This window comes from Heptranchias perlo, chromosome 17 (assembly GCF_035084215.1).
Source record: "Heptranchias perlo isolate sHepPer1 chromosome 17, sHepPer1.hap1, whole genome shotgun sequence".
Taxonomy (NCBI): domain Eukaryota; kingdom Metazoa; phylum Chordata; class Chondrichthyes; order Hexanchiformes; family Hexanchidae; genus Heptranchias; species Heptranchias perlo.
The window spans coordinates 19,996,979-20,012,743 of NC_090341.1; the positions used below are offsets into that span (position 1 = coordinate 19,996,979).

A 15,765-nucleotide genomic window follows, 5' to 3' on the forward strand; every position below is an offset into this window, starting at 1 on the left:
TGAGTACTGAATTTCCCTTAGAACCTTCCAGCTGCATGATATTTACAAGAATGGCTGGAAATATTTACTGTTAATAAAGTAAAATTAAACAAAGGTACTAAACCACAGAACGCTCTGAAGAAACTAGAAATAGGGTTAAAAACACATCTGCTGACCAGGATCAGTGGAATTATGTGAGGATCGGCTAAATAAAAGAGAGGAACAGCCAATACTTCCTTTAGATCCCAATGAAAGTACAGGCTATAAAACATCCTTCCAATATTTGTAAATAACTAGTGGGTCTCCCTTGGTTTTGCCAACAGAAATTCAGGATTAGGCAAGTTTCCCTCAGAATTCATTAGTGATGCTGCAGGTATTGGTATGGCAATCTGCAGCTTCTGGAATCCATGAAGCGCCTTAGAGTTGAAGCACTTTGGGATGTTTTACAACGTTAAAGGCGCTATATAAATGCAAGTTGTTGTTAAAGTTCCGTCTAGTGGCAGAGGCATGCGGATGCAGGAGTGACTGTGACTCAAATAAGGAGTGTGTAGCATACATACCCAATTTAATATATTATAAATTGAATTCATAGCATTTCAAAATTGGAGTTCTGAATTAGGAAAGAAATCAAAATAGTTCATGACATAGGAACATAGGAACAGGAGTAGGCCATTCAGCCCCTCGAGCCTGCTCCACCATTTGATAAGATCATGGCTGATCTGTGATCTAACTCCATATACCTGCCTTTGGCCCACATCCCTTAATACCTTTGATTGCCAAAAAGCTATCTATCTCAGATTTAAATTTAGCAATTGAGCTAGTATCAATTGCCGTTTGCGGAATAGAATTCCAAACTTCTACCACCCTTTGTGTGTAGAAATGTTTTCTAATCTCACTTCCGAAAGGTCTGGCTCTAATTTTTAGACTGTGCCCCCTAATCCTAAAATCCCCAACCAACGGAAATAGTTTCTCTCTATCCACCCTATCTGTTCCCCTTAATATCTTATAAACTTCAATCAGATCACCCCTTAACCTTCTAAACTCTAGAGAATACAACCCCAATTTGTGTAATCTCTCCTCGTAACTTAACCCTTGAAGTCCGGGTATCATTCTAGTAAACCTACGCTGCACTCCCTCCAAGGCCAATATGTCCTCCGAAGGTGTGGTGCCCAGAACTGCTCACAGTACTCCAGGTGCGGTCTAACCAGGGTTTTGTACAGCTGCAGCATAACTTCTGCCTCCTTGTACTCTAGTCCTCGAGATATAAAGGCCAGCATTCCATTAGCCTTATTGATTATTTTCTGCACCTGTTCATGACACTTCAATGATCTATGTACCTGAACCCCTAAGTCATTTTGGACATCCACTGTTTTTAACTTTTTAACATTTAGAAAGTACCCTGTTCTATCCTTTTTTGATCCAAAGTGGATGATTTGCCTACATTGAATTCCATTTGCCACAATTTTGCCCATTCACCTAATCTATCAATATCCCTTTGTAATTTTATGTTTTCATCTACACTGCTGACAATGCCACCAATCTTTGTGTCATCAGCAAACTTAGATATGAGACTTTCCATGCCTTCATCTAAGTCGTTAATAAATATTGTGAATAATTGAGGCCCCAAGACAGATCCCTGCGGGACTCCACTAGTCACATCCTGCCAATGTGAGTACCTTCCCATTATCCCTACTCTCTGTCACCTTTCGCTCAGCCAACTTCCTAACCAAGACTGTACTTTTCCCTCGATTCCATGGACTTCTATCTTAGCTAACAATCTCTTATGTGGGACTTTATCAAATGCCGTTTGGAAATCCATATAAATAACATCCATTGACATTCCCCTGTCCACTACTTTAGTCACCTCTTCAAAGAATTCAATCAGGTTTGTCAGGCACGACCTACCTTTCACAAATCCATGCTGGCTCTCTCTGATTAACTGAAAATTCTTGAGGTGTTCAGTCACCCTATCCTTAATTATAGACTTCAGCATTTTCCCCACAACAGATGTTAGGCTAACTGGTCTATAATTCCCTGGTTTCCCTCTCTCCTTTTTTAAAAAGCAGAGTGACATGTGCAATTTTCCAATCATCACTATGAAATTAAAGGTTTGTAAGTAAAAGGTAAAACAGATAGATATCTAGTGGTTAAAACACCACCAAGTGTAGCATTAAACCATATAGATTGGAAGATCCCAATATAATTTCTCACTCTTTGCTGTTAGGTGGTATCAGTCAGGGTAGCAATTGTAAAATTGGCTTGGGAAGAGGGACCTGCTAGACTTTTGCTGCTGATCAATGTCTGGGGCTTCTGCTGGAAAGTGCATGTGTTAACAGGTTCAGGCTCAGCTGTGGGACTCCTCACGATTTAATGGTCTGCTTACATCAAATGCCTTGGTTCACACGTGAAGAATGCCATCATATGGCTTTTGGCGCCTGTAAAACTACACCAGCACAGATGAAAAAAAATCTACAAAACATGTACCACAAACTGTAGGTCATTGCTTCTACAGATCCCCATAAAACAATTATCCAGTTTCAGTTGGTTCATGATAAGGAGGAATTTTGCTACTGGGAGAGGCAGAGAAGGGAAAAATAAATAAATAAACAACCAAGTCAACCTGGACAACCGATCTGTGCCATCCGGTTACACTGTAGCATTATCAGAGGTGCAGAACAAGTCACTAGCCCACAGTAGTGTGGCAAAGGGAAAAAGCAGAAAAAAAAACAAGGGACAGAGGAGAAGATGAATGCCAAGTACTAGTTAGTTTTTAAAAAGTTACGTTTTGAATATATTGCCAACTTACCTGATCTCGGTTGTTTACGTGGGAGTATGGCAGCTCTCCTGTCATTAGTTCAAATAGCACAACACCATATGAATAGACATCAGATTGAAAACTAAATGGATTAACTTCCTCCATTCGGATGATCTCGGGTGCCTAGAAAAACAGTTCCATACAGTAAGTTACACTGCCCAAGGACTGGGATCTCTTACTGAGGGTTTTCATATGTTTCAGAAAATGCAAGTCTTTCATGCAAATTGTTCAAAATCATGAAATTTAAGATGGTCAGATGTGGAACCATAGAAAACAAAAGAAACAAGAAAAGAGATACTACCAAATAAGCTAGGCTGTTTATGGTCTCTCTAGTTTGAACAGTAGGCAAGGATTTGTCAGTCTATGGGAAGAATTCTGGCCAATCTCACCTAAAAATGGTTAATCAGAACTGACTGAAATGCACGGTTTAAATCTTTTCCAATGGGTGACTCAGCAGTTACAGCACTATAGTCTCAACTGAAGGAGATTGTAGTTTAAATCTCATTCCAGGCTAGCATTCATGCCCTTTCTTTCCTTAGGAATGAATCCTTGTTCTTTTCCTCTCCTCCCCCAACCAACCCCACATACACACACAAGCTGAGCAAACCAGTTGCGATCAAGTCACTTTTCACATCACTCAAGCACACCTATTGGTGACTCCACCAAGCAACATTACTGAAGGTTACATAGAATCTACAACGCAGAAATAGGCCATTCGGCCCAACTAGTCTATTCTGGTATTTATACTCCACACGAGCCTCCTCCCATTCTAATGGCCTCTTCGCATCCTGCTCCCATATTCCTTTATTCCCTTCTTCCTCATGTTTGAAACAGTTTCTCCATATCCACCATATAGAACCCCTTCAGAATTTTGAAGACCTCGATCAGGTCTCCTTTTAGTCTTCCTTTTTCCAGAGAGGAGCTGCTGTCTGCTCAATCTTTCCTGATAGTTACATCCTCTCAATTATAATGAGGGGCATAGATAAGGTCGATAGTCAAAATCTTTTCCCAAAGGTAGGGGAGTCTATAACGAGGGGGCACAGATTTAAGGTGAGAGGGGAGAGATACAAAAGGGTCCAGAGGGGCAATTTTTTCACTCAAAGGGTGGTGAGTGTCTGGAACGAGCTGCCAGAGGCAGTAGTAGAGGCGGGTACAATTTTGTCTTTTAAAAAGCATTTGGACAGTTACATGGGTAAGATGGGTATCGAGGGATATGGGCCAAGTGCAGGCAATTGGGACTAGCTTAGTGGTATAAACTGGGCGACATGGACATGTTGGGCCGAAGGGCCTGTTTCCATGTTGTAACTTCTATGATTCTATGATAACATCTTTGTAAATCTTTTCTGCACTTTCTCCAGTGCCTCAATATCGTTTTTATAGTATAAAGACCAGACCTGCACATAGTACGTTGGTCTAACCAAGGTTCCATACAAATTTAACATTACCTCCCTGCTTTTGTATTCTTTTCCTCTACAAGTAAACCCCAGTACTTTGTTTGCATTCTTTATGGCTGTATCAACTTGCAATGCTACTTTTAGCAATGCATGTATCTATATTCCCAGATCTCTTTGTTCCTCTACCCCATTTAGTTTCTTACCTTCTAAGGAATAAGCGGCCTCCTTGTACCTCCTACCAAAATGGACCACCTTATTTTGGTAAGAGGAAAAGGAGGTCATTTCTAAGGTTCATGAAGATGTCTACTAGCTGGAATATTGCATTTGAAGAGAAAATAGCTCCAGAAAAAAAATGCAACATTTTAAAAAGTTTTTTTATATTCACTGTTTAAACTGCTTCCCTTTATCCCATTTTAGAACAAGTAGCACACTTTCAGTTATATTTTCTATATTTGTGTAACATTAACCAGTGCCGCAGATCTCTAATCGTTTAGGAAGGCTGCATCTTTGAATATAGAAGCATCAAAATTGCCTGTGCCCAACAATACAGAATTTTAAATAGCCCACCAGCATTACGTAAGAACGATTAGCCTGATCAGAAGGACGTTGCATTTCTGCTCATCTTATGACAGCACAGGCATGTTTCAACCGCTAATGACTTTTCCGAAGATATTTTGACAATATTGTCAATTCATACTTTAATTTAGAAGTAGATTGACACTAGTTGAAATTAATTTTGAAAAAATTTGTAAGATAGAAGCCAAGTGCAACACTGAACGCTCACTATTCAGACAAAATTCAGACACTAGGTCCCTTGCTTTTTGAGGTATATATTAATGATTTGGACTTGAATGTGGGGGGCTTGATCAAGAAGTTTGCAGATGATACAAAAATTGACCATGTGGTTGATCGTGAGGAGAAAAGCTGTCGACTGTAGGAAGATATCAATGGACTGGTCAGGTGGGCAGAAAAGTGGCAAATGGAATTCAATCCAAAGAAGTGTGAATAAATGGGATGATACTGAGAGGTGTTGAAGTGCATGTCCACAGATCCCTGAAGGTAACAGGACAGGTAGATAAGGTGGTTAAAAAGGCATACGGGATACTTTCCTTTATTAGCCGAGGCATTGAATATAAGAGCAGAGAGGTTATGCTAGAACTGAATAAAACAATGGTTAGGCCACAGCTTGAGTGCTGTGTACAGTTCTGGTCACCACATTACAGGAAAGATGTGGTTGCACTAGAGAGGGTACAGAGGAGATTTACGAGGATGTTGGAGAATTTTAGCTATGAGTAAAGGTTGGATAGGCTGGGGTTGTTTTCTTTGGAACCAAGGAGGCTGAGGGGAGATTTAATTGAATTGAGGTATATAAAATTATGACGGGACTAGATAGAGTGGATAGGGAGACCTATTTCCCTTAGCAAAGGGATCAGTGACCAGGGGGCAGAGATTTAAAGTAATTAGTAGAACGATCAGAGGGGAGCTTAGGAGAAACATTTTCACCCAGAGGGTGGTGAGGGACTGGAACTCACTACCTGAAAGGGTGGTAGAGGCAGAAACCCTCAACTCATTTAAAAAGTACTTGGATAAGCACTTGAAGTGCCGTAACCTACAGGGCAACGGACCAAGTGCTGAAAAGTGGGATTATGCTGGATAGCTCTTTTTCGGCCGGCACAGACATGATGGGCCGAATGGCCTCCATCTGTGCCGTAAATTTCTATGATTCTGTCATAGTACATTCTTATCAGTGCTGCACACAAGGACAGGTGGCAGAGATCCCAGATTCATTTCCATCTGAGCCTTTCCTAACTGGAACAGGATAGTGACAGATATCCCAGAAGAATCAGCAACAAGTATGTGCAAAAGTAAAACTATTATTTAAAACTAAATCGTACATGTGGAAAATTTATTTTGGAAGACCATCAGACAAATTGAAAAGCCTGGGGTGAGATCACTCTTGATATTTTTAAAGTGGCATTTGCTGCAGGTAACTCAGAAAAGGCAGGAACAAGTAAACTGGTTTAGGGGCTGCATGAACGGAAATAGAAGCGCTATAAATAAATGTTAAATAGCCGTGTGTGAAGTCCATTTCTGCTTACAATGCATTTAGGAAATATTAATTTAGGGAGATAAAACATCAAAGAAGATCGCAAGTAAGAGACAGAGAAAATAAACACACACCATCATAAATCAAAAGTCAAAGAAAGCAAGTTAGGCTTGTAAGATGCCAAAAAGAACATGCAAAAATTTTCTTTGATAAATGTAAATTGCTGCTATTGAAGTAGCATTGACAGCATTCCCAATTGTTCAAGGACAGAGTGTCAGAGGACAGAACTACCCACAAAAGACACAATAACAAAGAATACATTTGGATACATTCGCCAAAAGGTTGTAAATATACAGGAATTTATCTACAAAAGTTCTATATTTAAGTCCAAGTTTGGAGACAGGTTGGTTGACTAGTTCAAAAACTGCTCTAAGATCATGAGTAGAGCATTTTATGATGCAGTGATTATGTATTATTGACAATAGACAACATTGGAACCTTGTTACTCCCTGGCTTAAAAGTCAAAATATTTGAGGCAGTCTTTCACTTCATGAATGAAGGGCCTGCATATAAGTTTAGGATTCTCAGGTTATGGATCGGTTTAATATGGCCCCTGGATAAGAATGAAGCCTATTTAACAAAACTGTAACGTTTGGATTTACCCTAATTACCACGGTTAAACCAGCTTTCAAAGTTAAACATTCTAAACAACCAAGCCCGCCCAATTCCTCACCATCCAAAGAATAGATCCTGTTGGCTGTCCGACTTGTTGGGAGCCACTCCATCGAGATTTCACAGTTGCTAAGCCAAAATCTCCAATCTTCACGGTGAGGCCTTCATGAAGGAAGATGTCTGAGCATCTGTTAAGGAGAACTTCCGTTGATAGTAGCGGCGTAAAAAAGAAAGCTGTTCCCAGCAACTTCTATCCAATACCAAGAACCAGTGAAGTTTTTGTTTCAATTCCTTCTTTTATGTAAAAACACAGTGCAAAGTATTTTTTTCCAGAAGCTAATGGTACAGTTTCATGTGGGATACTGGATTTCTGCAAATTTTACAATCTTTATCCTTCATTCCAGTTGACTGTGTAAGGGGCATCCAAAAATTATTTCACAACACTATAATGAGTACCAAAAGAAATTAATGCTCCATGTGTCCACTCTAGATAGAACATGTCTGACATGAAGATCAATTTTCAGGAATTTATCCAGTACGCTTTTGGAGAGTGCAAGAAAAAGTCCACTTATGAAAAAGATGCTAATTACAAAACTTTTTGTGCTCTGCAGGTGATACATTTCTAGAATCTATACTATCTGACATTTCTAGAATCTATGTTATCTGACAAAAAGACAGACACAGTGCAGCAGAGAAACATGGTCATATAGGGCAATTATAAGTTACCAATTGTCCAAGGAGATTTCCTTAGTTTGTTCATATTCTTAGCTAACAAAGAATGTCAATGAACAACTATAAAACAGCACAAATTTCCTTTTCTAGCCACTTAGTAGCTGTGTAACATCTAAAAGCACATTTAGTCCTGTTTAAATTTTAGCTTGAAACCCACTAACAGCTCTCCCCCATCTTAATCGATGGGTCTAATTCAGACATTGAAATGTTAACTGCCTATCAATTTTATATGTGGCGGCTTCCATCTGATAACAAGATGGATCTTCCAGCTATACTGCTGCTAGTTGCCTGGAATGTTTCACAAAACCCTACTGCAACAACAAAGTTCTGTTGTTGTTCATTTTAAGTACACAGTGGTTGCATTTCTTCAATAGTAAATCTAAAGCCGCAAAACTGGCAGAGACGGGTGCAACCCTGCTCACCACAAAAACAGATGCATTTGAAATCATTTAACACCCAAAAATTAGTCACAAGAATATGAGGGCTATTGAGTTAATAAGATTTCAAGACTTTTGTAATACTCAGATAAACACCTTCCTATCCTGAAGTAAATAATTACTCTCTATATATCTGTAATATATTAAAAATTTTGTAACTATGCACATTTTCTGTAAACTTTTCCATGTCCACATCTATATTGAAAAATGCATATGTAAAGTTGAAAAGCTATACGTAACACCCTCTCCCCAGCGGAGGCTGCCGTCCAATCATTGGCTGGAGGCTGCAATTACAGAGTGACAAGTTTACATAGGCAGTTTCCATTATTTAATGTGGACATAGGAGTTTATAATGGAAATATAAAAAGGAGTACACACCTACACTTTAGCAGAAGAATTTATAGGGGGTGAATTTCCAGGGGCTTCTCCCGATCGTTCACTGTAAATTAAAAGGGTGCACTACTTTATAACAGAAACATTATTCCATATAATATATAATGTGGGTGAATTTCCACAGGAGTTCTCCCACTCATTCGCTGTAACCATGGAAACTCAGAACCAGCATAAATGCAGTTTTCCAGGGTTTCCTCTGCTCATCAGTAAAGAAAGCTGCAAAACAGGATACAGCCCCAAATTATAACCCCTGCCTTCACATATGTGATGTGGAGATGCCGGTGATGGATTGGGGTTGACAATTGTAAACAATTTTACAACACCAAGTTATAGTCCAACTATTTTATTTGAAAATCACAAGCTTTCGGAGGCTTCCTCCTTCCTCAGGCGAATGTGGAAATGAAATCCTTTCATTTCCACATTCGCCTGAGGAAGGAGGAAGCCTCCGAAAGCTTGTGATTTTCAAATAAAATAGTTGGACTATAACTTGGTGTTGTAAAATTGTTTACAATTCACATATGTGAGCAGATCTGAACATGCAAACATCTATTAATGAACATACTGAAACATAGAAAAAGATTCTATTATTAAATTTATGCATGCTATTGTGAAATTCCTAACTTTTATGCTTTTGTATATGCTAGAAATCTTATTTTGAATCCATTATCAGCAAGATGAAGAGCAAAATGGCGGGTGAAAAATATTTCAAGAAGTATTTGGGGATTTGATTGATTGAGTTTCTGGTTTCATAGATTTTCTTGAGTCAGCCTGGTTACAGGTGAGCCTGGATAGTTACAGAGCTGTGACTGATACCAGAGTATGTTGAAGGAAGTATGACTGACAACAGCCGTGAAATAGTGAACCATTTTTAATGTCTACTATATAGATAGATAGATAGATAGATAGAGAGAGATAATATATTAAAAATATCTAGTATGCATCTGTCATACTCTAGGTGTTATATTTTAGTACAGATTCAAAGCAATCATAAAAAGAAATAGATCGGACAACCAGGCATTTTATCCTCAGTCCTTTTGATCTGTACCTGCTAATCTGCAAGCATTCTACACAAGCAGCAACTGAACTCTAAATAACCTCAAGCTGTGTTTGCTTAACAGCAAATCGAACTTTGCGAGCTTAAAGAGAAACAAATCCATTTCAGCAGTCGAATAATACATTGTACATTACATCATATAACATTCTTGTTCTTATAACTATCACTCAGCATAGTGGAAAAATGCTACAGGAGATCCATTAGTCGTATCTAAATCTGTAACATTTAACAATATTTAACCATAATTTGCCTCAGTATCCTCCTACCTAAATATAGCAGCATGCTGTTGTTCCAAATATTAATCAAAACTAGCCCCATGCATCTAGGTGATCAACCACCATTCCCAAAAGAACTCACTCAGCTCATCATATTCCATGCATACATGCCAGAATTCAACCAAGCCTTGTGTAGTCTCACAAAATTAAAAAGTCATACAATCGATGCTGTCTCTCTCTACAGCACACACACTGTTCACTGGCTTTCTTCCATGGGGCCGACATTGTTTCACCTATTGCCTTGCAACACACTTGAAGGGCAGGATCTACAGTTCACTAATTGTGACCTGAATAGCCAATCACCATGAAACTGCCCATTCATCAACTTATCAGCATAGAGAGGCATGTCAATTGCGCCGCATTCCTGTGTAACAACACCTGGTTGGCTCAGTTTCATTTGGGAAATGAGGAAAATACATACCAGTGAGTTAGGTGAGAAAGCAGCACGCTGCAGGAAGTAGGGGTCGAACCTGAGCTACAAATAAAATAAACTGATCCATGTGGCTGGGGATGAAAATTCCATTACTTTTAGTTATGTCAGGCTGGGAAATCTAAAGCTTGGCGCTGATCAAAATTTGTCCTTTACTTCTGCTGTGTATCGTCCTGCTGAATCACTCTAAAGAATAAACAACAAGTGTTAAAGATCAAACAAAAAAGGATACTGTTTGATTTCATGTCCCTGTGGATAATATTCTTTGCATGTAAATAACTGTAAAAGAAACAAACCACACAGTCAGGCTGTTCTGTTCGGGCTCAGTGATGTTTCTGGCCATTAATGCAGCTTTTTCTCTCTTTCTAAGAAAATACCTTTGAAGAAAAATCTTTGAATAAATATCTTTGAATAATAAACCTGTTTTGCCTTTCACAGAAATACTGTGCACAGCAGCGCAGAAAGTGTCTTTATTTGATTTGTAACAGTACTCTTAATACCACACGACTTCCCGAACCACGATTCCCTAAAATTTGAGAATCAGGCCTGGAATTTCCACACTGGTACAATTTCAGTGCATAACAGGAGCTAGTAACTATTTTTGGCAGCAAAATTGGGCGGAATCCATTTATGACAGTTTTCTGCCCAAAACTGATCCCCCCCCAAATTTCTTTACACTTTATGGCCCTCCTGCAATCTGTCCACTGAATCATGAGTGAGCTCATTTAAATATATTATAATGAGAGCACTGGTGCTGTAGCTCTGAGTTTTCTGCTGACCTGACTCCGGAAATATGCCTCGAATTTCGCCATCTCCCATGGTAAGTACACAGTGCCTCCCCATGAGCTAAATGACCTGCTCCTCATAGGAGGTGAGGTGTTTCAGGTTGTGAATGCCCCCTCCGGTGGTCTGCCTCTCACAGGTATTGTGTGTAATTTCCTCCTACAAAAAGATTGAGTGAATTAATTGAAGGCTAACAGCTGAGGAGTGTGTGTCAACTGGCATGGGAAAGCTGAAGTAAGAGGTGTGGTGCCATGACCGTGTTAAAGTGGAAGAGGAGGTTTTAGGGTTGTGCATGCAAGTAATTGCTGTGAGGTAACTATACTGTAAGATCCTGAATTAGCACATCCCCCTTAACAAGAGTGCATTGTGAAGCATTAATTGTACAGCTGTTACTTTTATAGGGCGTAGAGTGTGCTGGAAGGAAATTTAGAGTGGCTGGTGTATTATCTTGCATGTCCTGGTCAGGTCATTGAACATTTTGTGGAACTGGTCCGCAGTCACATAACCTTCTCGGTAGGTTTCCTGCCACGGACACTCAACACTCTGGCTCTCCTCTATTTCATCAAGGAGGATTTGCAGGTTGGACTCTGAAATTGTGGCATCTTCTTCTCTGCCTTTGTGCCTGGCTCTTGTCCCTTCTTTGGCTGCCTCTGCCAGGTTCTCCTGTGTTTGACATTCTTGTAAATTGCCACAAAAATAACCATGAGTCAGTCAAGCTAGCTAACAGTCAACTGACTGAGCCAAGCACTGTTCGTTACTTAGCTGTTGCTTCCCCAGCCTGCAATCTTCAGGTAGAGCTTTTTTTTGCACTCTAATTTCCATGCACCCCACCAGATTGGTTCCATTTTACACAGGTTTTACTCCAAAGGATATGCAAATGAGCTAGCCCAAGAATTTCTCACGTAAATATCTTTCCAGTCTATTCTTGGGCACAACTCATTTTCCATTGGTGTAAAAATGGTACAACTCACCGCATAGAATTTCTAGGCTCCCTTCACCTAGAATCTGTGAAAATGTCACTTGAAGCTATTTCAGTTTAAAAAAAAGTTTAAGATTTATGTGAAATTTTTAAGGAACTCGATAGATGGAGCATTTTGTTCTAAAATTTAAGTACCAATCATTTATATAATGATTTCTAGAGATCAGACCAGTAATTACAAAGTTATGGCACAGGCCTCCTTGTCTTATTCTCTATTAAAGGCACTTTTACATCTGAGGTAGGAGTCCCAGGAGAGTAAGCCATAATTCCATGCACTGCTCTCCCATATCAACCTTTCTTTTGCAGTGCGTCCGAACTTTGGTTCACTGGAGGCCGGCAACCGAGTAGAAAAAAACAGAAATCTGATTTAATATGAGATTCAATGGCAACTTGTGAGAATGTGGGTCTCCAACATGGTTGGGTCGCTAGAGGTCCTCTGCTTTATATTATAGGGCAGTCATCAATGGCAAGAGTACCATCGACAGCACTCATCCAATGTAAATGTGCAGTAACATTCACAGTTGGACTTTCTCAGAGATAAAGTTTCCTTACTGTCAATGACAATTAATCATTGTACTAGATTAGTAGTGCCTATTTATTCAACTCCAATAATACTGAACAAAGGGCCTGTTTACCCTGTTCTGTTTCTTGAACAGTGGCAGATAGAGACTGCTATAAAGGACGAGCAAAGTAGATAATTCATTTGCAGTGATGACTATCAGAAACTAACATTTAGACCGATGGTTCACAAACTGGGGTACAACCCTTTTCCAGGTGGGGTATACGGAGAGGTTAGAAAAAAAAGTAGGCAGCTATAGCAATAGCAGAATGCAGACTATGATTATTCACATGGATAGTGCTGTCAGATAGTGCTCTCTGCCAGCATTAATCAGCTTAGGACTCTAGAGTTCTGTTTTCTTAAACCACTGTCGTTTCTCACTTAGCCCACACCATCTGTTTATATACAAAATAAAATAATTGAATTCCGAAAGGGCATAACTTTTTACTTTCTATTGCCATGCCAGTTTTCAATCCAGCCAGTTAATTTGCCTTTAATCTCATGAACCTTACTCTTCTTTAAAAGCTTCCCTGAGGGCTCAGCAATTTTATCTAATGAGTCATACAGAAAGGACCCAAGTTCCATCATATATATTAACCTACTACTTGCTGACATGGATAGAACGAAAAATCCTTTGGCTCTGTCTTACTGCTTCTATTGTTTTCTTAGACCTTTCAATACTCGTTTGCTCCATGGTTTGTAGGTTCACTCCTGTGGTATAACTGGTACAATTCAACTGATGTGAGTTCTTGTGAACTTCATATCAGGCGATGTGGCTGTAAAGATTCTAAAGATCCTGATCCAACACTAGAACAACTGATATAAAAAGATTACAGTGTAATGATTCAAACCCTAGGTCACAGCTTCAAGCAGACTTGTTGCCTTGGACTCCTTCACTGCTTGGTGTCTATTCAGATCAAACTCATTTATCGCTGCTTAGTGCAATGTGTACAATAGGGGATGCAGATACCAGAATGTAATCACTCACAGAAAGAAAAAGTAACCGTAAAAGAATAGGAGAGCCCCAGCTACAAGTATTATTAATCCTCTAAACAGTTAAACGTGGAACCAAACTACACCACAGCAGAGTTTTTACTTAAATGTACACAACAACAGATCAGAAGTCATATCACTGTAACACAATGTTGATTTTATGAAGTTGCACTCACTCCATTCCCTGGGCCGCCTGGCGAGCGATGTCAATCAGCTGAAACATCTCCAGCTTTGTGTCCTGCACATGTAAGTGTTGGTAGAGGCTGTTGCCTTCACACCACTGGGTGACAATAGCCAGGTTAAACTTTGTCATGTAGCCCATAAATAATAAGATGTTTACGTGCCGTGTCTTCCTGTGACAAGAAAACAGATCACAATCAGAAAAGCACCTGCTGCAAAAAAAAGACTGATAAATGTTTAAAAATATGTATTCTTCTTTAACGTTTTTTTCTTTGCCAACTTCCTCCCCTCTCTCCGCTCCTGAAGGTGTTGACAATCCTAGGTTGAATAGGTGATAGTCACCCACGCACTTCACCCAAGTGATCATATTGACATGTGGGAGAGAGTTCTACACTTCTACCTCCCTTTGCATGAAGTGTTTCCTAACTTCTCTCCTGAATGGCCTTGTTCTGATTTTAAGGTTATGTCCCTTTGTCCTAAACTCTCCCACCAGTTTGTCTCTAACTACCCTGTCAATTCCTTTCAAAATCCTAAAAACCTCAATCAAATCACCCCTTAACCTTTAATTCCAGGGAATACAAGCCTAGTTTATGTAATCTCTCCTCATAATGTAACCCTTGTAGCCCTGGTAACATTCTGGTGAATATGCGTTGCACTCCTTCCTAGGCCAATACATACTTTCTAAGGTGCGATGCCCAGAACTGTGCACAGTACTCCAGGTGTGGCCTAACTAGGGCTTTGTATAGCTGTAGCAAAATTTCCTTCTCTTTATATTCTAGCCCTCTAGTTATTCCATTAGCTAACATTCCATTAGCTTTATTGATGATTTTTATACCTGACTACTACATTTTAGTGATCTGTGTACATGGACCCCTAAATCTCTTTGGACCTCCACTGCTCCTAGCTTTTCACTATTTAAAAAAATACTCAGATCTATCCTTTTTTGATCCAAAATGGATGACCTCAGACTTACGTGCATTGAAATCCATTTGCCACAGTTTTGCCCACTCACTTAATCTATCAATGTCTCTTTGTAATTTTATGCTCCAGTCTACATTACATACTATGCCACCAATCTTTGTGTCATCAGCAAACTTGGAAAAATGCTCTCTATTGAGTTATCTAAATCATCAATAAATATAGTGAATAGTTGAGGCCCCAGCATAGATCCTTGTGGGACACTAGTCACTTCCTTCCAATTCGAGTACATACCCATTATCCCTACTCTCTGTCTTCTACTGCCTAACCAATCTCCTAACAAGGTCAATAATTTGCCTTCAATTCCATGAGCTTTAATTTTATCTAACAGTCTCTTATGTGGAACCTTATAAAATGCCTTCTGGTAGTCCATATACACTACATCCATAGACATTCTCCTGTCCACTACTTTAGTTACTTCCTCAAAAAATTCAGTTAGATTCGTTGGACATGACCTACCCACTACAAATCCATGTTGGCTCTCTCAGCTCACATTTCTCTAAGTGCTCAGTCACACTGTCCTTAATTATAGATTCCAATAACAGGTCTATAATTTCCTGGTTTTTCTCTCTCATCTTTCTTAAATAATGGAGTTACATTTGCAAGTTTCCAATCTAAACGGACAATTCCTGAATCGAGAGAGATTTGTAAGATTATGGCTGAAGCATCTGCAATTTCCTCACCTACTTCCTTTCAAACTCTGGGGTGGAAACGATCAGGTCCTGGGGATTTGTCAGTCTTTAGTGCCATTATTTTTTCTGATACTGTTTTCTTGCTTACATTAACTTTAATGAGTTCCAGTCCTTGACTCATTATTAGTTTCCCTGGAACCAAGTGTTCCTGTTGCAGTCTTGAAGAAGAATAAATATTTGCATTCATATTGTGCATAATCACGACATCAAAATGACACAAAGTGCTTTGCACAATGAACCACTAGTGGAGCTCAGTGACTTGTTACGCAAGCAAAAAAGAAACCATTCTACACTGGCAACATCCCATAAACAGCAATGAGACAACTGACCAGTTAATCTTCATTTCTGGTGGTATTAGTTAAGGGAGGAACAT

At 39.4% G+C, this 15,765-nt stretch overlaps 2 protein-coding genes across 4 annotated transcripts in view; one reads left to right on the forward strand and one right to left on the reverse strand.

Moving 5' to 3' along the window:
• mkrn2 (makorin, ring finger protein, 2) overlaps positions 1-15,765 on the forward strand; it is a 60,533-nt gene that overhangs the window by 38,045 nt on the left and 6,723 nt on the right. The gene's annotated exons all lie outside the window — the stretch shown is intronic.
• LOC137334138 (RAF proto-oncogene serine/threonine-protein kinase-like) overlaps positions 1-15,765 on the reverse strand; it is a 74,017-nt gene that overhangs the window by 12,668 nt on the left and 45,584 nt on the right. For all 3 annotated transcript variants that reach the window (XM_067998670.1, XM_067998671.1, XM_067998672.1), the window contains exons 12-15: positions 13,719-13,895; positions 10,461-10,507; positions 6,969-7,087; positions 2,786-2,917 (exon numbers count right to left, since the gene is read on the reverse strand). In XM_067998670.1, the coding sequence (XP_067854771.1) occupies positions 2,786-2,917; positions 6,969-7,087; positions 10,461-10,507; positions 13,719-13,895 (475 nt within the window). The remainder of the gene's footprint in view (positions 1-2,785; positions 2,918-6,968; positions 7,088-10,460; positions 10,508-13,718; positions 13,896-15,765) is intronic.